General features: G+C 37.4%; 1 protein-coding gene across 1 annotated transcript in view; it reads left to right on the top strand.

Moving 5' to 3' along the window:
• GMDS (GDP-mannose 4,6-dehydratase) overlaps positions 1-26747 on the top strand; it is a 414580-nt gene that overhangs the window by 143392 nt on the left and 244441 nt on the right. Inside the window, exons 5-6 of the mRNA XM_071736566.1 lie at positions 19831-20023; positions 20900-21004. Coding sequence (XP_071592667.1) covers positions 19831-20023; positions 20900-21004 — 298 coding nt within the window. The remainder of the gene's footprint in view (positions 1-19830; positions 20024-20899; positions 21005-26747) is intronic.

The following is a 26747-nucleotide window of genomic DNA, read 5'->3' as shown; positions in this document are numbered from 1 at the left end:
CTAAGTTAGTGCTTCTATGTTGCATGTGGCCTGAGGTGCTGAGCTCAAGACCCATTTGCTGAGATTTTCCAAGTACCATTCTAAAATGTTGTCTTTGATGCAGAGGTTTGGTGTAGGAACTGTCTTGTGGAAATATCAACTCTGTACACAATTTTAAAAGACAAATAAGTTTCCCAATATACTGTTCAATTTAAAAACCACAAGAAAGCAGCACTTCAAGTTAACTGGTTTTCCTTATGGAAAAACTACCAAACTCTAGTAGCTTCTTTAACTTCCCATACCCACAACCAGAAAGCCTTACAATTTTATTTTTTTTTAAAGGTGAGTATTGAGGAATCATGAGTTCCCTGTCTGATGATTGCTTGATGTCATCAAAACGACTACTTTTTAGAAATAAAGAGAATTACAAAGTAATACTGAGACACTTCCCATTTCTCCTTCTCACATACTCCTTTTTTATCTCTTTCTTTATAATTATGATACCAAGGTTCAAATAAATTAATCATTCATGAATCTAGCATTTAGTTCCTTAGTAACTTGCTGTAACCCTTGAGTAGCTTTACAGTCTGCAAATAGAATTGATTGCCATTTTGACATGTTTAACTAAAAAGATTTAGTCTTTTTAACTGTATTTCACCTTGTGTTGGTAAAGGTAAGCATGCTGAGGTAAGATACAATGTTTAGTTCAGAAAGTGGCACAGAGGCACTCTGATGTGAGACACAGAGGGGAGCACAGAGACCCCTAATTCAGGGGACCTGATGATCATCTGCCCTGGGTGCCTGGGAAGTTCAGCAGCAGCTTAGTCATCTTCTGGAATTTTATTGCTTGGAATTTTTATTGATTGGAATTTTATTGCTTCAGAGGCACAATGCTCATTCATGCAGCCTCCCAGGCTGCTGTGAGACATGGTACATTGACCATCTCCTCTTCCTCCAGCAGCGCACCTGCAGTCACTGCCAGCCTCACCTCTGCCTTAACAGCTGTACCTGGGCTGGCAGCACTGGTAGGTGCAGCACCACTGGGACATACAGCAGGGTGGTGCTGCTCTGCTTGAGGCAATGGGTATAGTTGGAGACAAGTAAGCTTTGGGATGGGCTTCTGGTTTGGGGAATATGGAGTAGGGATACCCATGGTGGCTCTGTAAGAAGCCAGATGGGACTCAGTGGATGTGTTAGCCAGACTCCATCCTCTGCAGAAGTGGGCATTTTCATCTCTGAAAGAAGTTAGTCACGTAAAAAGAAGGAAAAAGTTTTGTTTGCTGGACTGCAGAATTTATAGATTGTGGTAGATGCTGAACTATGCCACAGGACAGTGATGTGACAGAAAAACAGTGAAGGTGATACACTGATGAGACTGAGTAGAAATAAGAAGTCAGTATTACTTACATAAACTAACAAGGGAAGACCACAGATCTTCCACTTTTCAGAGTAGGTTGAGAATAGGAAATGACTCAGAGAAAAGAGATAGGTGATTTTTAGTGCTGGAAAAAAGCCTGCTCAGTAAATGACATTAGGAGGCCACTAGAGTTGCCTTAATAAAGTGAATGAGGAGTTACTTGATCCAGATCATGCAGGGAATAAATTGTTTGCTATTACAGGGTGCTTAACCTCGCAGGCAATTATATGGAGATCTAGTGCTGAAAACTAAAGTTAAACAAATTCAAACTGGAGTAGAGGTGCAAATTTTTAAAAGTGAGAACAATTAGCATTTGAGCGGCTCACCAAAGGATGTGAAAGATTCTCCATTACTTGCAGTCTTTAAATCAAGATTGGATGCCTGCCTAAGAGATATAAATAACTACTAGCTATTTATACAGCTTGATATAACAATTACTGAGTAAAGTCATATGGCCTGTGTTATGCAGGACTTTTTTAAACAAGAAAAAGGAAAATCATAAGTAGTATTACATCTGTGTGTATAATTGTTATGAAGTTAGTAATTGCAAAAAAAATGTGTTCTTTCTTCTTTCAAAGTCATATTTTCCTTGGATTTATGTATGTAGCAGCCAGAATAACTGATGCTTCTTTCAGTTTTTTCACCTGCTGATTTAAATAATACCAGGGTTTTTTTTTCATGTTTTATTTTATACGAAATTAAGCGGTTACTGATATTTCTCGTTTTGCTTCCAGATTTTTACATTAGCATGCTACCTATATCATTTGAATTATTATCTGAAGTAGTGTTTAACAAAAAACAAACAGCAAAACCTCCCCAAACAACCCCTTTTTACTTTTGAAATGGAAAAAATGCAAATAATGTCTCCAAAGTTTGTATGGAAAATCAAATAATGAAATTGATTCTCTGTTTCCTTAGGTTCTGTATTTCCTTAGAGAGCTTGATTTAACTGGGGTATATATATATGTAATATCTTAGCCTAGGGATTTCACAATAATGCATCTGTCTGAAGAGGAAAACACATCTTGAGAAGCTGCACTTGGAATGACAAAATAGAGATCGCCTGGTTTACTTCCTGATAATGGTGATAGAAGTCAGATTATTCTGAAAGAAGTCAGCTTCTTCTTCTGTAAAGACCTTATTCTTCTGTAAAACCTGTGAGGGTCTTACCAGTTTTAAAACCTATCCTAATAATCCCAGAATTGCAAACACAACTTCAAAAGGAAAGAACAAGCCTCGCATTTTAGTAATAAATTCCATTTGAAATTTCGAAAAAGTACCTCCTCTGACAACAGGCTCGAAAGTACTTTGCCAAAGCTTAGGTGTCTTCAGCCCTCTGTAGTGGATTATTTCCTCTTGCTTCATTTCAGTATCAGGGCAGTGGGAAACTGTTGGTGACAGCAATGCTAATGCAATAGGCATGATTGTATTGTCCCTTTCTTTTGGCAGTTTTGCAAGAGGAGGGTATCGAAATCAGGTACTGTAGATTGTGTGTGCTGAATGCACTTTGATGTCCTCTCTGTTATGTCTTCTGTAATGTGATACTCAGGCAGGTAATAAAAAGATGATTAGAATCATGCCCGGCTTTTACTGTGCCTTGTTTTCCAAAATGACTCCATTAGGGGTGTCGGACATTGTAAAAGTTGGAAAATTGGAAAATACAGCTGGGGAATGGAACTGCAGAAAGGATGAGCAGAGACCCCCCTCAGCACCCTGCTGTTGTTTGCAGGGACGGTGTTGCTGGACAGATGATTTGAACCAGCGCCTGCTCAGCTCACAACCAAACACTTCAGCCAATTCATCACCGGGCTCTTGAGTGCTTCAGTTCTGCAAACTTAAAAGGTTAAGGCAGTAAATAGTTTATTGCCACCGAGGCCTGTTGAACATTGATCACTGCTAAATTCCCTCTGTTTAGATTTAGCCTCTTTTGAAATATGCTGTGTAGGTTTAGTCTGAGAGCAGGATAATTGCTGTGAGGGCTTAAAATTTGAAAGCAGACACTTCTACAGCCAGGAAGCAATAGGCTGCCAAGCATGTCTAATGTGAAGCAATACCATTTTTTGTTTGCTTGTTTTTATTTTTTCTCTCGCATGAAGCAATAGGAAAGACTGTTTTGTGAGGCATGGATGGGTGAAGTCATGTGGAGTTTGCTCCTTTCATGTCTATTAATAAAACCCTAGCTTATGGTCTTATTTCCAGTCTCTCTGGGGTTTATGCTGAAATTTTGAGAAGCTGATGGCTCTCCTTAACCTAGTGTTGGGGAGTTACCTAATCAGCATGCAATTAAGGCTTTTTTTTTAGTGTATGCATTGATACAGTGAGGTTGTACACATTCCATAAAGTACTCCTGCTCCTCATGTAGCTGTATGCGTTTTCCACAGCACAATTTTACGTACAGGGTTCTTACTCTCACTGCTGTGAAACTCTGTATTTCTGAAACATGGTTGGTGGTATCTTGTCAATTCATAGTGCTGGTTGTATGCCCAACCAGCTCTGTGAACGAGGTCTGCCAAAACGTGATCCAATGGCTCCAGGCTTTGGATCCACATTTGCTACTTTCTTTAAATGGGAGGAAGGGTAATGGGTATGAGAGGGCAGATTACGGGGGTAGTTTAAAGGTATAGAGCCACCCCAACTGCTTGCTTATGCTTTTGTTTGATCATGTGTGATATCACCAGAGCATCTGTGAACATACAAATGTTTTGGTGATCATGTTCCTCCACCTTAAAAAGAACAAGCCTCATAAATGTAGACCCTGACCCAACCAGCAGCTCCACCAGGATGAATCCCTGTGTTTGTGGAGAACTTTTCAATTTTGCTGAATCTGCGTATACACTGGAGGTTCAAAATTAGCTCTGGGTAAGCTGAAGTTATTTGTATTTACATAATTTATTATTTTGCTTTCAGTAAAAGCTTGCTAATATACATACAGAAAGAGTAAGACAGATATTTTAGAGGAGCTTTAGTCTTTTGATTACATATTAAAGCAAATTTCTAAAAAGGACTTACAATCTGAACAACATGACAAACAGATCTGGAGCTAGCTATCAAGGATAATATCTGCAGTACCTTATTCCAAAAATAAAATTATTACTTCAGATTGCAAAGAACGGGAGCTGAAATGTTTTTCTATGCATCATAAATGTAATAATAAGTTTTTAATAAGTTTAGATAACTCCTTCTGTCAAAAAAATATTGGAGTATCATAAATAAATTCCAAACCCCAAATTTAAATGTATTAATATTTTGCTGCAATTGCAAAGAAGAAGAAAAAAAAAGGTAATCAACTCATAAAATTAAAATTCCTTTATTTACAGATTTCTATAAAGTTCAAGACTAAGCAATAAAGTGTGGGGCAGGGAGGGAAACCTGATGAGCAGTCAGTTTCTCTGTATGTGGCCTTACTCTTTACTGAGAAAGCAGTACCTCAGACTTGCCAGCTGTGAAATTTTTAGTTCATCTTTGCCACAGAGCACATAGCGGGGTTTTTTTTTTCCTCTTTTAGACAGAGCCTTTAACAGATGATGGATGAACTGTAGACTCATTGTGTTAGAAATACCTATTCCATTTTAAAAGCCTAGCCCCTCCTTGACAAGGCAGTCATCCCCCCTTTTAACAATAGAAGAAACTTGGAGCAGTCATACTTGAGCTCCAGTGAAAGACTTCATTCAAGGGTTTGATGAATAGCAAAGGGAAATGTGAGAAACATAGCCTGACAGCTAAAAACTTTTTGTTATGCCTTTTCACTGTCATGAACTGTAAGTTTCCCTATACATTTAAGATTGGGTGAGAATTCGCAGTGCAGGCAGCATAATTTTCAGCTGAGAGATTTCAAGCATGACCTTGCAGGTTTTAAAAAGACAAAGAACTAATCAGAACTAATGCTTGTAATTTGCAAGATGTGCATTTTAGAGCAAACTCATCTGTTGCATCTCATCTGTTCTTAAAATAACTTCAGTTTTGCCATGTCTTGTGGATCTGAAGAAAATAAATGCAAGACTTCTGAGATGGATGGAGCGTGTATTCGGTAGACTGTACACTGAAATGTCTTTACAGTTTTCTGAGCATGCAATTTTTTGAGATACTGAATATCATACAAATATATAAATTGAATGAATTTTGCATTTAGAATTTTCTGTGAAGTTAAACGTTGATGAGATCTAAAATATTGGGGTACTGTTAGGGGTACACAAGACTCCTAGGATTAGATTGCCTGCATATGATGTTTGTAAGTTCACATGATAAGATGTTGCACAGTGTTACTCTCTGCTAGAAAAGAGTGAATAATATCAGTTTAGTAAAAAATTTATGTTCTCTCACCTGAGGAAAAAACCACATTCATTTCCTTGTTCTACAAAAGAAAAATACCCTTTAAATATGTTATTAGACTGATACATTGCTATAATTTATGAGCATAGTAGCTGTTTTCTCCATAAATTTGAGAAGCTTACAATATGAAAAAAACCCATCTGCATTTCCATCCAGTGAAGATGGAAATAGATACCAAGTGGTTTGAACTGGATATATATTAGCTAAGTTTATTTTACTGAAACTGAGGATTATCTGTATAGCAGTATAGTTCAGAAATGTAACTTCAATTGTCACTCTTTAAAATAAAACACTTTCTATCAATATCCACTTGATTTTTCAGACTTTACAGAGAATATAAATTCTCTGTACAGAGAATACTCTAGTATATACAATACTAGAGTACAGTATTGAGAATATAAACAATATACAATATAGAGAATATAGAGAGAATATATGTAGAGAATACAATATAGAGAATATAAAATTTCAGTGCTCTGTAATGATCTCTTTGTATTACTAGAAGTTGAAAAAAAACCTGTACTTTAATGCAGGTAGTATTGTCAAATGATGTTGCAAGTTTAAGGGCAGCACAGTTCATCTGGATCTTCTGAGTGATAGCTTTTGCAGAATTAGGTTTAATGGTATTTTTTTTGTTGCATTTGTTAATCCCATGACTGTATTATCTGAGAGCTACTGACAAGTTTGATTTATGTATATATGTGGCTTTTTGACTTATATTTGTCTTAATGGCTTTTCTTTATCTCTGCTTTTCCCTTTAATATACTGACAAGAGACATGACTTCTTTTTACTCATGTTAATTAGGAAAAAATGAGAACTCCTAAAAGTTTGATCTGAAAGGTTTTACTAATGTAAACTATCAATCTTCTGTTTTTCATAAACAGAAGTGCACCTCTTTCCTTTTTCCTCCCACCCACCAGAAGAGCCAAAGACACAGTTCTTGAGGGTGTGGTTATCATGAGATAATTGCAGCCCTGAGGGATTTGAGACAGTTGGGTGCATTTCATACCTTGTAGCTGTCCAAGGATGAGATTTTCACACGAAGGCTCCACCCCATCATATTTTATTTTTTATTGCATAAATCAGTCTGTGTGCTTAGGGATCATTTATAATTTCCCTAATATTCACCAGGGTACAAAAAGTACTGTTCTAGTTCAATTCAACCTCTTTATTTTGTCCCTCCTTCTTCTGCTCAGGAAAAAAAAAAATAATTTGGCAATATGCTAAAATTATATAATGGTGGTTCTATATTTAATGCAGAAATAGGTACATTATCCAAAAAACTCTTCACCCTTGAGTACACTTTGTACTTCTAAGAACATGATATATGGCTGAACAGAGCACTTAGAAACCATGACTTCATTTAAATCTTTCAGTTTCTGAGAAAGGGATTACTTCCTAGAACCTAACTGGTATTAAAAATACATATTTTCAGATGCAACTGCAGTTAATATCAGCTTAAATTTGTGTGTCAAAAGTGCACCCACACATCATGAGAAGTGTTAAAATCTATAGGAGTGGAAAGCAAAAAACTTACTGAGGTTTTGTTTTCATGCCGAAACTTTTCAAATTTTTTACTAATCACAGAATTCTTCATCAGCATTGACTATGTACATTTTTCAGTCTTTCAGCTTCTTTGTTATATACTAGGGATGCAGGATCAAAAATTAACTAATGTTCCCAAACTCCCATATGGCACTTTTGCAATTTCCTCTCCTTCTCTGGCTAAGAGGCAGCACCAGCAATGCTTCTCCCCATAGTCTTGCAGTTGCTTGGCAGAACTTCTTATATCCCAGGTGAGGATGCTCAGAGCCCCAAAGCAGTTTGGGGTCAGTACTCTGGAAATTAACTAAAATTCCTACCGCAGCCACAAGATGTAGTGTTCCTAGCATCTGTCAGTGTTGTATGCAACCATGGATCTTAACTTGTGGTATTTTTTCATCCAGCCATACTTCACAGCTATTCAGCACATCTCCCTCACGGACAATCACCACTCATAATGACCTGTGCAGCAGGACTCAGTCAGTGGCATATAGAACTTCAGAAGATTCCACCTTTTTGTATGTGCATTTGCAAGCAAGTTAATACAAGTTAAAATTATGACCTCTACTTTGGCTTAATGCTGTGTGATAAAACTGATTGTCTGAACTTGATTTTTAGTTTGGTTTTTTTTTTTTTTTTTTTTTTTTTTTCCTGCCTGGTCAACAAGCACTGCAAACTGAGTTTCCCTAGTTTCAATTACATGATTGTGAGTACTGCTTGCTTGGAAGGACATGGAAGCTGAGTATGCTGTGTTACAGAGGCTTACAGGCATGTAGGAAAAATATGCTTGGGAGGGAAGGCAGGTTGAAAAACTCCTCAGATAAATTTACATGTTTCTTTCCGCATTTATCTCTGAGAAAAATGCACCCTGTTGATATGTGCTCATGATCCTGCCATTTCTTGACTGAGATATCTGTGAGTCATTCAGAAAAAGAAAAAGCATGATTGAAAAGTGCTAATTGAAATAACATATTTGCATACAATAGACTTGGCATCTGCCTGAGCTATACATAAAATGCAGCCATGCACAATTTTACAGACTTCATCTTATTTGTGAAATGTCATGTTCCCAATGATCATGTCCAATGATTTCTTCACTACATTTTGGCAACTTATTTGTGTCTACCACGTTGCCTTTCCAACATGTTCCATCCTGAGGCTGCAAGATTCACCTTGAAAGTTGATGGGGCTTTTTATGTGCCAGTCAAGTCTTACCTTAAGCTGCTCTGAGGGGGAGTTTACTGGCATGTTGAATGCAACACTCCTGTATAGAGATGAAAAGGAGAACTATCAATAGATGTCAATATGGTCTCTTGTTACTTTGCACAAGACAAAAATTTAAATGCTGTCTTAGGTCACAGTCAGGTGAACTAAAGTAATAAAGTACTTGTTATGGGGGGGGGCAAGAGGGGAAACTCCCAAACTTTTCGGTTTTATATGATTACTTGGCTACCATCTCAGTGTTTCCTGAATGTTTTACCTTAATGTTCAAGTGAAAACCAGCTACTCTTCCTAGTCTTTTTCTCTGTGTCAGAATTCAAGACATGGGTGAAAAACAAGGCTGAGGTCAGTATTGTGCTTTACGGCACACAAATCAATTGCAACGTTCTGCTTTGACTTATGATCACTATGCCTCATGAGTGCCAAAGCTTCCTTTTTAAAATAAATGTTTTTATATTATTTTCTAAGAATTATAGTGGAGAGGCTTTATTGGACAATAATTAGAATAAAGGGAAAAGGAATGCTAGCAGAAAATCTTAATAGACATCTCTATTTTCTGAGAGTATCATCCTGCTTGCTCAGAAAAGGAAAAAATAATTATAAAGTTTAACCAGAGGGTCTCATCCCTTTAAGCTCTCTGCCCCTTGGCCTTTTCCCTGTTAGCCCCATATACCTGTCCAGGCACATGTGGGGTTTTTTCTGATTCATCCCACAGATTTCTTTCTAGCTAGCCACCCACATCCTTCTGAGGCAGATGAGTTGATTGAGTGGAACATTTTATGAGGGAGATCACCTTCAGGTTCAGAGTACTCACTGCCACATAGAAAACATCAGTGTTCTCCCTGAAAGGGTGCAACCGGAGAAGATGTAAGGCTCAGGGTTTCTTGAAATTATGACAACATTAAAATCTGAGTGTTAATGGTGGTGGTGATAATAGTGTATTCCACTCCTGTAGCTTCTTACACAGGATGAAGAATTATCCCAGTCCACTTGGAGGTATGTAATTATTGCTGTTCCCCATCTTGCCTGAAAGGGAAAGTTTACAGAAAGCTGTTTCTACAGGTTTATTACATCATTCTGAACAAAGCTGTTATCAGCTACTGTATTTGTGGATCCTATTAATACTCTGATTTTAAAATTTATCATCTGTAGTGTCTGTACATGCACTACAGATGAGAATAAAATTGCTCATCTAGTAGGGTTCACCCACTTTAGCATTTCGAGGTGGGGTGGGTTCTTTGGTTTGTTTGTTGTAATTTTAATGTATTTAAAGGATTCAGTGGTTTTCTTTCAGGGCAAGTACAAACCTCAGACAACTGTATTTATTTAAAGGATGTTTTTAAATGTCAGCTGTTCTCAGGAACAAGTAGAAGGAAAAGAATGCTGCTGGTCTTATGGAGAAAAAAAAAATAATGACTTAGGAATTGCCCTTTTCTTAAGACTTAAAATAACACTTCACTGCATATGACCTTATGCATTAGAAGAAAAGGTAATTATTTTCACTGCTGAAAAAAAGAAAACACAAAACCGAAAAAAAAAAAGAAAAAAAAAAAACCCAAAATGGTTATTTCTTTACATGTTGTTGCATGTTTATTCATTTTCCCAGTCATTCCTGCTGGAATGCTGGAGCAGAACTGGGAAGGTGGCGACTGTGGGAGCATGCCTTCTGTCTGTACTTAGATATCTATCCAAACTTATCCCATGCAATTAGCCATCCCAATTTAATTCTTAATGCACATGCAGAAAAATGAACAAAAGCCTCAGAAATTAATTACATATAAGTCTGAGGTGTGCCAAAAGCATTCTAGCTATTAAGAAGCTGGTAAAGTTTTTTGTTGTTTTATGGCAAACTGGAAAATAGAAGTAATGTGGGGGTGTAATATTGCATTGGTCACTTTTAATATCCATGGTAAATAAAAGGAGAAATTGGACTTATAGGAGAGAGTGAGGGGAAGAAGAATCATTCTGAACTGAGGGCATTTGTTTAGAAGATGTATTTTTACATCTTCTGTGGTGGTATCTTTGTATAGAATGTGATTTTAGTATTTTAAGAATACTGCAGCCCCCTGGGTAATTCAGGGCAGAGGGTGTTCTCTAGATAGCTCTGCCCAAGACAAGAAGTCATGATTTTTTCTGTGTGTGTGTATGCACGTGCTTGCTTATTTCCTCAAAATTTCATTTTCTCACTTGTCTCACCTGTTGTTAAAACTCAACCACAACAAAAAAAAAAGACCCATGCACCAAGCTGCAGTGTGGGGACAGACCTGATGGACCTGTTCACTCTTAGGTGGTGATGAATGCAGTGATTTGATTTTAGAGTAGCTGGCAGTAAAAGAAAGCTAAGATTAATTGCTTTATCTTGCATTTGCTTTGGTTTAAGAGTGCTTCCAGAGAATGCTATCTTAGCTCCACAGAGAAATAGAAACATGTTTACTTGCAGTGACTTTCTGTGTCTGCACCTTTAGTTTTCAAATTGAACAGTTAAGTCACGTGTATTTATGGGCAGTCAGTCTAATTGGGTTTGTGGTCCCATTAATAAGTAATACATGCACATTAATATCTTTTTTTTTTTTTTTTCTTTCCCTCCTTGTGAAGTAGAAAAGCTCTTTAAACCTCTGGTTAGCAGTAAGGAAGGCTTTTCATTTTAGAAAATTAACAATTGCAGTGATATCCATAGAGTAAGAGGTAAAAGCTGGTGTTAAACATAAATAAATTGTGGGGTTGTATGAAGCATCTGTTGCATCTCTATATATGCTTCATTCAGAGTGTTGCTTCATCAGAATGCCTTAGAGGACTTCACCAGCAAACCAGCAGTTAGTGATCTTTCTCATCTTTTTATCATGAGAGCTGTGCTGCATCAGTTACTAAGTGGATATAGCACAGAAAGCTAAACCTCACAAAAATGACAAATATAACTTGGAGAAATAGTCAAGTAATTGTCAGTAGATAATGGGGGGAGGGAAAGTAAAAAAAAAATTTGTTTAAAAAGTTTACAATTTTATAGCAAGTTTTTAAATCATACTTACTTTTAATTTGAAAAAATTGGGAAATGCTTCTACAAAGGTTCTGCATTTGTACAGGACATTTTATTTTCAGATTTAATACCCCTAAGGAAAAAAGTCCTTTGTTCATAAATCTATCAAAAATTCATAGATGAAATATGATTTCATTTCCTCGTGGAGGGAGGAGCATATTTTGGTACTTCACAGATATATGAAAAAGAACTGCTTTTAAGCTTTCTGAAACAATGTCATTGGTCATGAGGAAATGCAGTCTGAAAAGTAGTCCTCTTAGCTGATAAAAAATAAATGCTGAAAAGATTTGATCTTTCTCTGGTTGAAAAAGCAAGACTTCTGTCAGGGCTCATAAACCTAGGAAGATTTTACCATACACATGAGGAGGAGTTACAAGACAATCAGCCAAAGCAGTCATTTGCAAAGCACTGGGGTAATTCCAGCTTCCAGACAACACAAGAGCTGCATCAATATTTGGGAGGCTCCATTGAGTTAAGTCACTCTTTGCAGTCTTTTTGGCTAGGGAGGCCAAGAGAGGAGAGGCTGTTGTCAAAAAAGCTGTGCCATGGTAGATTATTGCTTTAATTCAATATCTATCTTGCCGTCTGTTGAAAGTCTATCAAAACCATAAAGTAGATAGACAGTAAAGGTTTTTTGTTTGGGGGTAGGCGTTCTGTTTTCCTTCTTTTTGCTTGCAATGATGATTTTGTTGTTTCTGTGCAGTGTCTTCCTATGTGTTCTGAAAACATCAAGTAGGCAACAATGAGAGTTTTTAAAAAACATCAGAAGTTAAAATAAAAAAGTATATGAATATATATATATTAGTACTGTCACCTAGTTGCCATGTTAGAAGTTTCAAATAAACCGTATGTTTTAAATTAATTTCTTAAGATGAAAAAGTTAGTAAAAATGGTGCTATTTCTTTCCAAGTGACTGCATTCCCTGCATGCATTTTATTCATAGTTCTCTATTCCCCTGGTACATATAAAGCTAAATGAATTGTCTATCTTTTTACATCTCCCTTTGAATGTTCTCTAGTGGATTTGCAAGTTGCCCCATTTTAGCTTTCTTCTAAATAGCATTTAAAGCTTCTGGCACAGCTGGACTGCAGTATGCAAGAAGCTTTTAGGGTATTACAGTGTCACTAGTCATTGAAGCTACAAAATTTGAAACATCATAACCCATCCCAACTTTGCTGCATGAGACTTGCACTGAAAACTTGGGCAAACATGTACATTGTTGAAACTATCCTGAAAAAAAAAAATCATACTGAAAAGGAATAAAAAGAATCAATGCTTCTTTTTTAAAAGCTGTTTTTCTAATCTATGTAATTTGAAACTAAAGACTTTGAACAGTGGGTTGGAGATTGTTCTGCAAGATAAATCCCTTGCACCACATAACCCTGACAGCTCCCTAGTTCCATCAAATTAATAACAAATGGATGAGAAGATAAGCAAAACTAATGGGGAGGTTACATTTTTGTGACAAAGGTTTATGGCCATATTGAATCTCATGTTCTGTGATATCCCTCCTCCTTCTCCTCCTCCACTTTGCTATTTTTTTACTATCAGATCTGAGCATTCCTCTATCTGAAGTTCTTCTGTAGAGGAGATATAATGAATAGCAAGTTGGGACTGTATGTGTCTGAAAAGTTGCTGTGAACATCTCCCCCTGTAAAAATCTCTATTTTCTACAAGACCAGTCCTGGTTCTTGCACACTGAACACCCACTTTCACCCACATCAGATGGTGCTACGTCTCTGAACATTAAAATATACTGCTGCAATCCCATCTCCCTGTATTCTTAAAGCTCTACAACAATATGATTTGGGAGCCACCTCTGAATGTCATCTGGACCTGCTCTTTCCATAAAGCCAGGGCAGTTTACAGCAGCTGTAATTTTTTGTGTTTCTATTTGTGTCCATTACCTGTTAACCTGTCTCTGGGCAGTTCTCTTTTAATCCAATTTGTTAGACTATCTTAATCCACTAAATTAGCTAGCCAATAATAAGAAGAATAAACAATTTATAAGGTATTTTATTTGCAGATCTGTTGCAAATCACACCTTTCGATCAAAAGCCTATTAACATAGAGAATGGATGTTCCAATTTAGGAACTGTGGCATCAGCATTTTGGAAATAATAGGCAACTAGTGGTTCTTCCATACCTCATAACTGATCATCCCAGTGGGCTGCTTTAAAGGCAAAGGTGAAACATGGTGACCCCACGAGCTGGATTTGCAGCAGCACCTGCTGTTTGCCAGGGAGGAGTCACTTTATAAAGAAACTGAACAATGAATCTATCAACTAGTACTTGTCTGATCAAACTTTTAACCACTCAACTTATTATCTGCTGTTGGTTTCTCTTTTTTCCTCCAACAAAAAGAAAGTAGTAGGTTTTACATGTAAGAGGGAAAAAAAACCCCTTTTTTTTAATAATGTGAAGCTATTCATCTTTAAATATTATTTCAGAAAGTTTGCATCAAGGAATTTAAATTAATCAGGGGGAGAGTCAAACCCAAGCCAAACCATGAGATGTTGCCAAATGAATATATACTGTGGAGTATGTTAGGGGGCCTCCTGCTCCTAATCCTGGAATACTCAGCTGCACAGAAAAAGTTGCTGCCCCTTAGGAAAGACTCCAGTGCAGGGTGGTTTATCTGCAAGATAGCTGGGGAACTGAGGCAGTCTAGCAGCACTCGTATTGTATCTTGTGAGGGCAACAGCAGTATATCTGTTCATTAACTTTTTAGTGCTCGTGATAACAGCTGCTTTTGGGCCTGACCCTCTGGGACACGGTGAAAGTTGATGCATGGGCTTGCTGCTGTTGTTATCCTGAGTAATTTTTTTTTTTTTTACAGACTTCAAACTTTTGTTATGAGTCTTTTTAATTCCACCCCTTTTTTTCTCCACACACATCTCCCAGAACTCAACATACTTGAAGAAAAGAGTGGTGGGGAGCCCTGACTGGGCTCAGCTCTTCTTTGCCACTCATTTGTGGTGCAAAGGTGTGTGTGTGTTTGGGGCAATGAATAGGTTTGTATTCAAGCTCCTCTTTCTTCTGTGTAGTGAAACCCACTTTGGGGAAAATTGTGTAAGACTGAGCTGATCCCTGAAGCACAGTCTGCTATGCTTTATTGCAGGTTATAGAACGTTAAGATAAATGAAGATCCCTAAATGGCTTATTTTGCACTTTGGTTTGGGTCTTCTCACTTAGAGCTGAAGGTGAAATACTGACCCAGTGGTGTCAAAACCAAACTTCTAACCACTTCAAAAAGTCTCTCCCATCACTCAGTCTGAAGTTCATAGTGTGACAAAGCCACAGTGGAACTCAGCCACTGAGACCTCAATGTACACACTGGCAGAGAAGCAAGTATTTTACCAGCTGCACTAATTCTTCTTTTGCATCATGATTAACTTGAAAATTCAAGTTATCCAAGCTCTTGCTGCAGCAGTATTGTAAATGGCTAGCATGAGTTTTAGGAAAAATGTTGACTTCTGCTTATTAGACTTTTTCTTTGCCAATTCTCTGCTTGTAATCATGTTGTCAAATTACTTTAATTTTATATAGATCACCTTATTTTTTCTGTTTTATTAATGAGAGAACAGGGAAAGAAATAGGAAAGAAGATAAATCTACAAGGCACATTTTTTTATACAGAACTTCAGTCATTATTTTTTCAGTCAGTTTCTATTTAGTTTAGAAGTTAAATAGGGCTTTAAGATATCAAGAGGGTTCCTTAGTAATAAGCAGTTCAGAGCTATTGAGTTGCTTATTTTTCTGTATAAGAAAAAAATATAAATAGTTGTTTGGGGGATTTTGATATCTTTCAACTACAACTTTTATTGGGTGAGAGAACAATGAATTAAGTTAAGGGATTATGTGTTAAGGGATTGTGGGCAAGAGGAATTGTCATGTGCTTCTGAAAGGTTACCTGACATTTTTTTTACATACATCTTTAGCTCTATTTCCTAAAATCCCTAGAATTTTTTTCCCTCGTGTATTAGGACTCTATAGGCATTCTTGGCCCATAGATTGTTTTAGATTTAGCATCTGGAATGTTATGCCTTACGTGCCTGTTCCTAAGGGTTGAGCAGTTTGTTTACTGAGATGATATAAAGGATCCCAGTGGTTTTTATTGGCAGTGGAAGGCACATTGAATATTCAAAGCAAACAGAAACTGCGAGACTTTAAACATTTCTGAGCGTTTTTTTAACTTTATGATTTGCTTCTCAGGTGTAAACCTTTCTTAATATTAAAGAGACCTGATGCATATCATCTACTCTGATAAATCTAAAGAATCTACTGTAAGTTTTTTCAAGAGAGAAAAGATTCTCATTTTAAAGTTATAGTTAGGTGAGACACCTTTGATTTTACAGTGAAAGAATAATAATTTACATTTATATTACTCTATTTCCTCCTGGGGCTTCACATAAGCTTACCTTTTATGACACCAGCCTTCCAGAAATCCCATCTTCTGAAAATGAGAAGGCTGTAAGAAGGGGATGAAATTTCAAATCGTTATTTATATTCCTTAAGTGGAGCATTGAGGCATAGGCTGCTAGTGCATGCTATTTTGAGTTGAAAGGTAATAGTTAATATGATTGCTGCTGGTCTGTTGGATTATTGCAAATGACAAAGGAGAGGAGAGGTATCCCACAAAGTCAAACCTGTGTGTGCTCAACTGATACTTATTTTTATAATATCACCAGATATCCAAAGATGATGACTGCAAAAGCTTGGTGTCTCCATTGTACATTAGAAGGGAGTGTCAAGGTTACTCAGACTAACAAGTTCTAAATAGACAGTTTCTGGTTTGTTCCTATGTCACACTTTTCCTTTGTCACAAAGTCTGTCCAAAGAAGACAAAGAGGTATTTGATGCATTCCTTCAATACTCTTTAAAAAAACTTTTAGGTTTAAAGCTTCTGCCAGTTTCTTCCCTGCTCCAGTTGTTACAAAAACTCCTGGCATTGTCTTAAAAAAAATAAAATAATTGCAGGTCTTGCTTTACACATTTGACAGTAACTGATAGTTTTGGATTTCTGAGGTTAGAATGGAGCATCTGTCTTAAGGAGCTAAATTAAAAAACTAAGGTGCACACTGCTTCTGCAAAACATAATCAAGAGCATCTCCACTGGGCTTTCTGTTCTGACTCACCAGTGTCTTTCTTGATGGGCAGGGAGATGAGGTTCCTAATTCGGGCATTTAGGATAGTTGTCATAAAATGGGCTGTTGGAAAACTCTCATCTGTAGGTATTACCTAAATTCTTTTTTTCACTGAATAACTTTTTAAGCTTTTGGAAATCATGGCTTCTTTTTAGCCTTCATACACCTGCCTTTACAATAATTTCTATTAAGTTTTCACTCAGGTAGTCCCGCTGAGTGCACCAGTGAAGATTATTTCTCTGAGTAACATCTATTGAATCTGATTCCATATTTGGCTTCTACAACTCAGACCGCTGACTTTTTTTGTGTTGTGCATGCATGTCAGTTCACCCTTGCACACCCCTTTTAATGAGGTCTTTTTTTTTTTTTTTTTTTTTTTTTTGGCTCTAGTTTACCTGCTGGTCTTGCAGAAAATAACGTGAATAAGGAGAGGGAAATCATGCGGTAATTGATAAGTCAGCAGCTTTCCCTGCTCTCCCCCACTTCATTTGTTACTGCTTCATCAATCCAGTGGTTTATAAAACTCTTTTATGTTGTTAACTTTTAATTAGAATCAGCGTGTATTTATCTGTATTTGTCATGGTACTACCTCTATACTGCACACAGTGTCTTTCCAGTCCGGTATTTTTGGTGTTGTAGATTTTGGTTGGTAAAACCATTTTTAAAAATTTTCATTAATGTCATTCTACTGGAACTTGCGTTTCAAAATAAAATGAGTTTAGTGGTCTGAGCCCTGTCCCTGGTGAACAACAGTCTGCATTACAAAACTACCAAAGAGGCACAAAGCTGGTGGTTTCTGATTGGGGATGCTCAGCCCCCAGCCAGCATGGAGGCACGATTACCTCACACCCTAGGGAGTGATTTTTCTAGGTGAAGACTGAGGTCATTCGTGAGGCAATAGGGAAAAGCATCACTTGTGAAACTGGTCTCTGCATCAGCCAGGGAGAGCAGTTCCCAGCACTGCTGCCACAGGCTCATTGCTCACTCTGGTTAAGAAGTTTCATAATCTGTGATCTTTGACTTAAGACCACCTCGGTTACATGTGCCATTTGCTTCATAGTGAATATCTAAGCAAAGGTTTCCATTTTAGGGTGATGTTTTTAGCAGATTATTTGTTGGAAGCAATACCTTAATATAAGTATAAACCTCCATATGTGAAGGTGCTAGCCATATGGTAAATATACTAATTTATGCTCATTAGTGCATTACTGACTGTATCACCTGTTCATTTAGATGTTCTCCTGAGAGTTACTATGACAACAAACCTGAGAGACCTTAAGTGGCTGACATCTTAGCACCAAATGGATTAAAACAAAAAATGCTCAGCACTTCTCAGTGAATCAGTGCTCAGTTTCAGCTGGGTCATACCAGGTCAACAAGCCAAAGTATCAGGTTTCTCTTCTTTGGATTAAAAAAAATAAAAAGTGAAGTTTGTTTTTGTTCATACCATTAGCTATTTCAGATCAAAACTGTGTGAGAACATTTTTATTTTGGAGCACAGTTACACAGTTTAGGTTATCTCATAACTGTATTAAATTAACCGTAAGTGCAAATTCAGATTAATCTCATTATTTTTATTTCATCTGCTGTGTAAATAAGCCTTAAACCTCTAGTGATTATTGTATAGGGAAAGTGGCTTAACAGGAGAAATGAATACAGGACTATCTGTCTGAAACCGAAGAGAACCTGAAAAAACACATAATAAGTAACAAGTTTCTGACTGATTTCCCTGTTCTAGTTCTGCCTACCCAGTTATGGTAATTTACCCTCGAGTTCATTAGCAGTTACTCTGTCACTGAAAATTAGTGAAGGGGGTGGATCATATATTTGGACCATCTGACTTAAGTAGTTTCTCATAAAGTTTTAGCCTAGGTCATATAAAGAGAATGTAATTTTTGCTATCACTAGAGCTCATACGTGAGTCAGTCAATCAACCAGAGAGGATGTAGGTAGAGAAATTCTTCCTTAGATCAGGGTGATGGAGGAGATTGCTCTAATGGTCCATTCGCCTTTCCTTTTTGATGACATTGGCAGTATAAATCAGGAACATTTTTTTGAAAATTGACATACAGAAGCAAAATCCCTGGGTTGGAGGGAAGATATAGAGAGGAAGGAGAAGCTTGCCTCTGGGATGGGCACTGGTGGGAGAAATATATTCAGAGTCCAGGAGCTCCACCAGCACGTCCAAGCAACCAGACTGTACCCACCAAATAGAGCCAGCTCCCTTCCAAGTGTTTTTTCTCCTGCCTGCAGGTTGGGGTGGTGACAACACATCTCCCACCTTCAGGTTACTTTTTCTAGGTTTTAGTTTTCTTTCTGTTTTCTTCTTCAAGGAATAGAAATAAAATAAAAAAGAAAATAAACGAAATAAAACAAAATAAACATAAAATAAACCATAAAAACTTAGACTTGAGAGTTGTTGTGTGGTCTATGCTACAATCAACCTCATCATAAAGATAACTGAGAACTACTGGAGTGAAAAGAAAGAGGAGTCTTGGCCCAGCTGGAGGAATCGTCAGGTTTCTTTTGAATACCTCCACACTTTGCTCTCAAACTTCATCATCCCCTAACCTCTGTGCAAAATGAAACAGCTATGGCACATCTTAGTCAGGTGAGGTTGGGAGGTTTTTTTCAAAGTGGATATTTCTAGTCTTTTCTCCATTTTGATATGTGTTAAAATTGCAAAACTTTGGACCTTGTTTAAAGTTTGTGGGTTTTTTAGTACTTGTTTATGCTGTCATGCTGTCTGTCTAACCCATTTTTTAAAAAAATATATTTTGGGTAGTTTTAACCAAATTCAAGTGTGTCAAAGATATTAAACCCAAGTGAATATTGTGAAAATTGGCAGCTGTGGAGATTTGAGAGAACCTGACAATGCTCCCAGTGTGGGGAGACTTACCCTTTACTTCACATGGGAAAATAATCATGAGGAGAGAGATCACGGAACACCAGTCTTTTGGTTTAGCTATTTATGGAACTACTTGTTTATTCTTAGAAATCCTTTGAGGGTACTTTTGTAAACTGAGCATCTACTCTGTACAAAAGTGTCTAGATGGTTTGTGACAAGTGATGTATTACTTTGTTTGGTTGTACATGATCAGGGCATGTTCTGGTTCCCCTAGTAGTCAGTGGGTTTTTTTCTATGTCTTTCTCTCTCCAAGATTTCTTTCGACCTAGCAGAATATACCGCTGACGTTGATGGGGTTGGCACTTTACGGCTCCTGGATGCTATTAAGACCTGTGGCCTTATCAACTCTGTGAAGTTCTACCAAGCCTCCACCAGTGAACTTTTTGGAAAAGTGCAAGAAATCCCACAAAAGGAGACCACCCCTTTTTACCCGAGATCGCCTTATGGTGAGGATCGCTGATGGTGTGTGTGTAGTGTCTGTCTGTCTGTCTGTTCTCCCTTCTCATGGCTCAGGGCTGAAGTCATTTGGGTGTGAGATTAGAATGACGATACAGCTAAAGTGACTAGACTTGTCGAGAGACATACCTTTATGAATTACTCTACAAAAAGTATTTGCTGCCGTTGCCTGAGGGTTGGAAATTAGCATCTCACTTTGCAAGACTCTGTTCATTCAGCTCAGAGGTAGAGAGCTCTTGTACAGAGAGGGGGGAAGGGTGGCTCCTTCTTCACAAAGGGGTGTGAGATACCACTGAAGTGGTAATGTTTCATATTTTTTGTTGCCTAAATGAAAAACTCCCAAGAGCTCACTTCTTCCTTCATGAACTTGCATGAAATTTGAGACACTTATAAAGCAATGTGCATGGAGGACTTTGGCGATAAAGTTTCAAATCAATTTGAGTGTAAAAGCACCAGATTTTCACTCTTATTCCTCAAAAATATTTTTTTATTTTATTTTTTTTTATTGGCAGAGGTCACTACAGTGGCATATTTCACATGCTTTGGCTGTGTTAATTGTATTGTTGAAGAGTAAGTGGTATGCTTGAGTGTGCATAAGAAAACAAGTGAAAAGATACCCTGATGCTTTGTGGCCAGTTCAGAGGCTGCATAGAGAAAGAGTATTTTCCCATTCAGCTGTTGTATATTGGGCTGGATATTTTTTCCGTATGAAGTGGGATGCACATGGGGAATGAATCAAATTCTAATGCACTCCGCTACCGAAATGTGGACTTCACCCTGCGTATGAGAGAGAGGTTTGTGTGTATCTGTCTGAGCTGTCTACAAGTATAATGGATATAAGTAACACTTTAAAATTATTTTTGTAGGGGCAGCAAAACTGTATGCCTACTGGATTGTGGTGAACTTCAGAGAGGCCTACAATCTCTTTGCTGTGAACGGCATCCTCTTCAATCATGAAAGCCCCAGGAGAGGTTAGAAAATCCATGTGAAACTGTTCCAAACTTTGCATACATCTGACCAGAAAAATAAAATAATGCATCCAAAGGTTCTATTTAAACTTGCAGAAATTCTTTAGGGAGGGTGTCATGGCTGGCAACCGGCTCATGGTGTTTAGTACAGCCCTTCTGGCAGTCTCAGACCCTGCAGAAGAGCAGTTTTTCCTTTCAAACATCACATTCCATTTTGTAGCCCTGTGACACTGAAAGGAGACTTGTGTACCTGATTTTGTGTGTCAGTGCTTTCAAGACACTGTGATAACATAACATCCCTGAATTTTTTTTCCCACCTGCTAAGTTAAGGCTAAGATATTAAAGAGACACGTTTAAAGGCAGCTTTTGTAAACATTCAGGTGAACAACTGCACAGCAAATGCAATTTCAGGTATGAATTGTACTCAAGATTTTTACTGGCATATAAATGTTGAATTAAGAGACAGAAACAATTGAGTCTCTAAATTCATAAGACTGATGAGCATAGTCTGGTATATTTTGAAAAATGTGTGGATTATGGCCCATACTTTCTGACAAGATGGCTTTTAACACATGGCTTTAAAATGCCTTTCTGTTAAATCCTTAAAAGCAATGCAGCTTAAATTTCACCTAATAATTCCTTTTCCTTTTGCAGTACTTTATAACAATTAATACGGGTATTTAGTTTTAGTAGGAGTCCATGGTTGATTAAAAGTCTCTTATACAATGACAGTTTTCCTCTGTTCTTTAAGTATCGTGACACTGAAAACATTCTACTGTATAACTTTAAATTAACACCAAAAACTGGATTCTCAGTGCAAAAGCCTTTTATTTTGCTCTCTTTCTAAATGAAAAATAGGATAAAGCTTTACAGGCATGCAATTATATAAATTATGGCTTGGTAGAAAATATAATAATTTTAATCATACTTACAAATATAAACTAGACTGTAAGTGCAATTCTGCTTAAAAGAAAAAACTGAAGAGAAAAAAGGAGTCAGTGTCAATAGATTTAGATATTGATTTCAGTCTTTGGGAGTCACAGCTGTGAAACCTCATAGTACACTGGGTAGGCAGTGTTTACAGTAAGTGGTGACAAAAGCATCATTTCACTGGGGTGCTTGACAGTAGAAGTTCAAAATCAGAAGAGAATCGAATTCTCTATATTGGTTCATTTAGAAGCCCTAATACTTTGCTTTCTTTTAAACAGTTCACTATGGTATATTTGTGCTACACTGTAAACTGATGTCCAAACTGCTTTTAATTATCATTATGCAATTAAAACATTCTGTCCAACATGAAGAATGAGGAAATATTCAACAACAAATATTAGCTCAGTATGATTCTAGTAACTTCAAGGAGCTACAAGAGGAGATGGAAATTATAGGGATGCATTTACCATTAGCACATTACCTACATCTCTACAGGCTTGTGCAACTTTGAAGGAGGAAACCTTCTGTGTTTATTGCTATTTTGATGCCTCTGACACTTGTTCCGTCTTTGACGGCGCCACATGGGAGCTTCCAGTCCAAAGTCTCTTTTCAGCACATTTAATGTCCCCATGCAGAAGATAATCAAGTTTGTGCTTTGAAGTCTAAGGCTATCCTTTCAGTTGTGTGTATATGGTGGGTACAGTTTTAAGCCCCTTATTCCATGAACAGCAATTTTGTCTTAGAAATGGTTTTGGGTCACTCCATTCACCTTAGTGGGAGTACATGCCAATGCCATTTGCTTAGTGGTTTTATGGGAGAAAGTCTGAAAATTTACACAGAGAAGAAAAGGGAATAAAGTAGTTTTGTGGTTGCTTGTTTATGGCCATTCATCGCCCTCAGAATGTTTCTGAAGACTGAAAAGGTGCTTTGGGAGGTAAAGAGGATTTAACTGGAATTTCTAATTCCAACATAGAGATGGTAATGTTCATGGAAGTTTTAAAATGCCTTATGGTTTGGCTTTTTTTGTTTGTTTGTTTGTTTGTTTGTTTGTTATTATTATCCTACTGATTTCAGAGATTGGGAATATGTAAATAACCCAATACATGTCTTATTTTAATATTAAGTGCCATTATTCCAGTTGCTTTAAAGTTACCCATAATGATAGAATGCAATATGCTGTTGGTGGTGATACTAAGTGAATCTTTTCCACACTAAACATAATGCCAGGGAATTAGTGGAAAGGAGGAGGCTGTGGCAGTGCACAAACAACTGTAAAGAGTTCGCTCCCTGATCTGTCTTCATGTACTGTTCAGATACTATATTGCTGGGGCAGTGATATCCGAGTCTAGTGAAAATGAGAACTGTCTAATCTAAAGAACTTCCCTGAGAAAGGAACTTAGAAATATAAATCTCTTATTTCAGAATACAAATTCTTCTCTTTAGCCTTCCTGGTTTTAACCAAGGAAAGAGCACCAGTACTTAATCTCATGTAGCCTGTATAATAACAGGGAAGTCTATAAGGAGTTCGTAAGGGTGAAGAGTGCTTAAATCTAATATAAGAGGTTTCTGATTTCTTGAAATTGTCAGGATGTGAGAGAAGTGCTGGCTTTGAGAAGCTGGTTTAATTTTCTACTTTTATCTAGCTCTATAAGAGAAAGACTGTAACAAGAGTAGTTCTTAAGATGTCACACCAAACTGCAAATCTGGACACTTTGCTGTGTGGGCTTGCTTTTAAGTCTGATGTTTCATGTTCTGACAGCCACAGTGACTTTACAAAAAAAAACAACAACCCAGTGATAAATTCCAGGTTGATTGTACCTTGTGTCTGAGCCTTACATATCGGTTTAGGGCTGGAACAGCATTATTAAATTGCACTAATATTTGAATCTACACTCAAGAGACACATATGTATGTAACAGAGAATATTACCTAAAATCCTATATGAAGTAAAATGAGTGGCTATGTTAGATTAATCTTATATGCATCCACTGTGACCCTTTTTGGAGTACTTTCTTTTCTCATTTTTTCTTTTTATTTTATGTACTTCCTTTCATTTTTTAGTGACTTTTAGAGTTTTATAGGACAAAATAGTTACTTTTTGACCAGTACATACTTTTCAGCTCACATAAATCAACACAGCTGCACCGAAGTGAATAGGGTCATGTTGATTTATGCCAGTTGAGGGTCTGGCATAATACTTCCAGTAATGGTCTGGTAATGTAAAATAAGCATAATTTGCTTGCTTTGGGGAACCTGTATTAGCAGTATACCTTGCTAAAGCTGATTTCTTCATTTACTTTCATCAACTTTATCCAGGTATAGATCAAGTGTTTCCTGATTTATGGCAATGCCAAAGGAGAATTGGTTCTTCCATTTCTGAAGCTTTTTTATTTTCCAAATATGACACTAGCTGAAAAGCAAGATGTTCTCTGGTAGAAAGCTACAAGGTGGCCTTTATTTCTAAAAAAGAACAAAAAAACCTACAGAACTTTCCCAGAATGATGATGCTTTCTTTTTTAATTTTTTTTTTCCAAGAGAACATTATGGATTACCAAATGGGAGAGATGCTGGCCACCAGGCTGTTGTTGTTGGTTGAACATGGCTCCCAGTATTACCAGTGTGGAAATATCTGCCCTATAGCAATATTGGAAAGGTATTTCTTCAGAGAAGACTGTTTTGACAGTGGAAAAGTGAGGCAATTAGTAAGCCTATTTTTCAGGAAAGCTGGGTCTCAATCCAAGGCTTTTTTACACCGTTGGAAAGATTCTGTTCTTTTGTTGGGCTCTAGATCTCCCTTCTTTTCTGAGTGAGAAAGCAAGCTGGTTATTTACACTTGTTTCTTCCCAGACAAGCCCTTACTTTTTTTTCTCCTCAGATCAGTGTAAGAAGTTTTATCAAGATTACAAGATGTGCCTTTGGATGTCTGAGATAACTTTCTGATTTGGTTAACCACTTCACTGCTTGCATCATCTGATCCTTATCTGCCACGATGTACAAACATGTACTGCATGTTTCTTGACACAATGCAACAGAAGTTTTGTTTGTTTTTTATTGTGGAGCTTTTTTTTTTTTCCTTAAGTAATAAATACTTTGCCTCCACACATGACATCATTTTGCAGATCATTCAGCAGGGAGTTTTTCTTTGTCTGGTACCAACCCTGGTAAAGCAGTTGTCATCAGACCATTGCTGTATAGCCCGAGGGAAGGGATACAACTGCTCATTTCTGTGATCTCTTTCAGCCGGGGAGGAAATGGCTAGGTGTTAGGTTGCAGGCTGAATGTTGTCAAAGTACATGTAGGAAGATTAAAATGAAAAGAAATCATGATTTAAAGAGAATGGGGAGTGTTCTTGCTTTTATTGTGCATCTGGATCACAGGTTTGCCAGGGGGGAGGGGGCAAGAGGTTCCTGTGCGCACTGTAAATGTGTTTGGGTATCTTCTGGATTTATGGGGTTTGGTGTTACTTTTTTTTTTTTTTTTTTTTTTTTTTAACAAGCTTTCAGCATCTCTTTTGCCTCTATTTCTCAGAGAAGGCAGAAGCAGATGGTAACATCTGCTACCAACTTTCACAAGAAATCCCTGCAATCCCTACTGTCACAGCTGCTCTTCTATGTCTCCTATGAAGAGTTGTAGCCAGCATCTGCCAGATTTCCCTTTCAAATTTCTTTGGTTGAGGGGACTAATTGCTAGACTCCTGACACACTTCGGGTGCTAGAGGAGCTTGGTCAACCTAGTACTGTTGGAAATACTAAGGGCTTTTGCTGGTGCTCTTGTTTGTAAGTTTAGGCCTGTGAAAGACAGAAGTGTAAAATTTTCAGCGCAGAGTTACATCTCTTTCATTTAATACAAAATTTCCCAGCCCACAAGTATATCTCAAATGGAAAAGTCAGCAGTGTGCTGCTTGTGTCTTGCTGACTGCTTATAAGAAGAGAAGAATTCAGGCTGGCCACTATCATCAGGGACTGTCTGCCCAGGATTTTGAAAACTAGGTGGCAAGGTACCCTAGCTGATGTAAAAGGAGTTATTCAGATACTAGTGTGCTATTGAAGAGCCAAGATCATTTCATGCTTTTTAGTTTGCATGTTTCAACAGAGAAAGCACGCAGTGTCCTGAAGACATGCATTCTTCTTGCCTTTTTCTCCCTGCTATGAGACTGATCCTGCTAAGTGATCCATGCAGGTGTTTTCTTATCTACACATGCAGTCAAATGTCAGCAGGGATAAATGTGGGCATTAGGGTCTGCATGTACAAATGGATTTGCAGTAATATTGACAGCAATAATAGAGAATTGCCAGGTCATACCTCTCTGCTATTTTACCTAAGTACATGTGTTTTCCCCTTGAAAAAGATCTGATGTTACAAAAGAAGTTAATAGTTAATTTTGCTGATGTTGAATGCAATATTGAGTAATTACAACTGGTCAAAGCACCTCACAATATATGGAGATTTTTGTCTATTTTTTATGTTGCTAAGAAATCGCCATATGAGTTTAAATATGAGTGTGCTTCCCTCTGTGAGCTCATGTTTTGAAAGCAGTACCAGTCTTCTGAAATAAGAAAGGAAGGCTGAGAACATCGCTGTGTGCCTTTAACTTTGGCCATCCATGTAGCCCAGGTCAGTGCCATGGAACTTGTCATGTATAAGAATGTAGCAATCACGTACATGAACTGAATTGGGATATAAAAAGATATTTTTCTCAAATAAGTCACTGATGAGGGAAGATGCTATGTTGAACAGTCTAATGGCTGCAATATTTTTATACTGTCTTCACAACAATAGTTTGTGGGGATCGTTACCATCTCTTAATTTTTTTTTT

The sequence above is a fragment of the Heliangelus exortis genome, chromosome 2 (genome assembly GCF_036169615.1).
Source record: "Heliangelus exortis chromosome 2, bHelExo1.hap1, whole genome shotgun sequence".
Lineage (NCBI taxonomy): Eukaryota > Metazoa > Chordata > Aves > Apodiformes > Trochilidae > Heliangelus > Heliangelus exortis.
The sequence above is the reverse complement of the archived record's forward strand: the minus strand, read 5'-3'. Positions and strand labels throughout refer to the sequence as shown.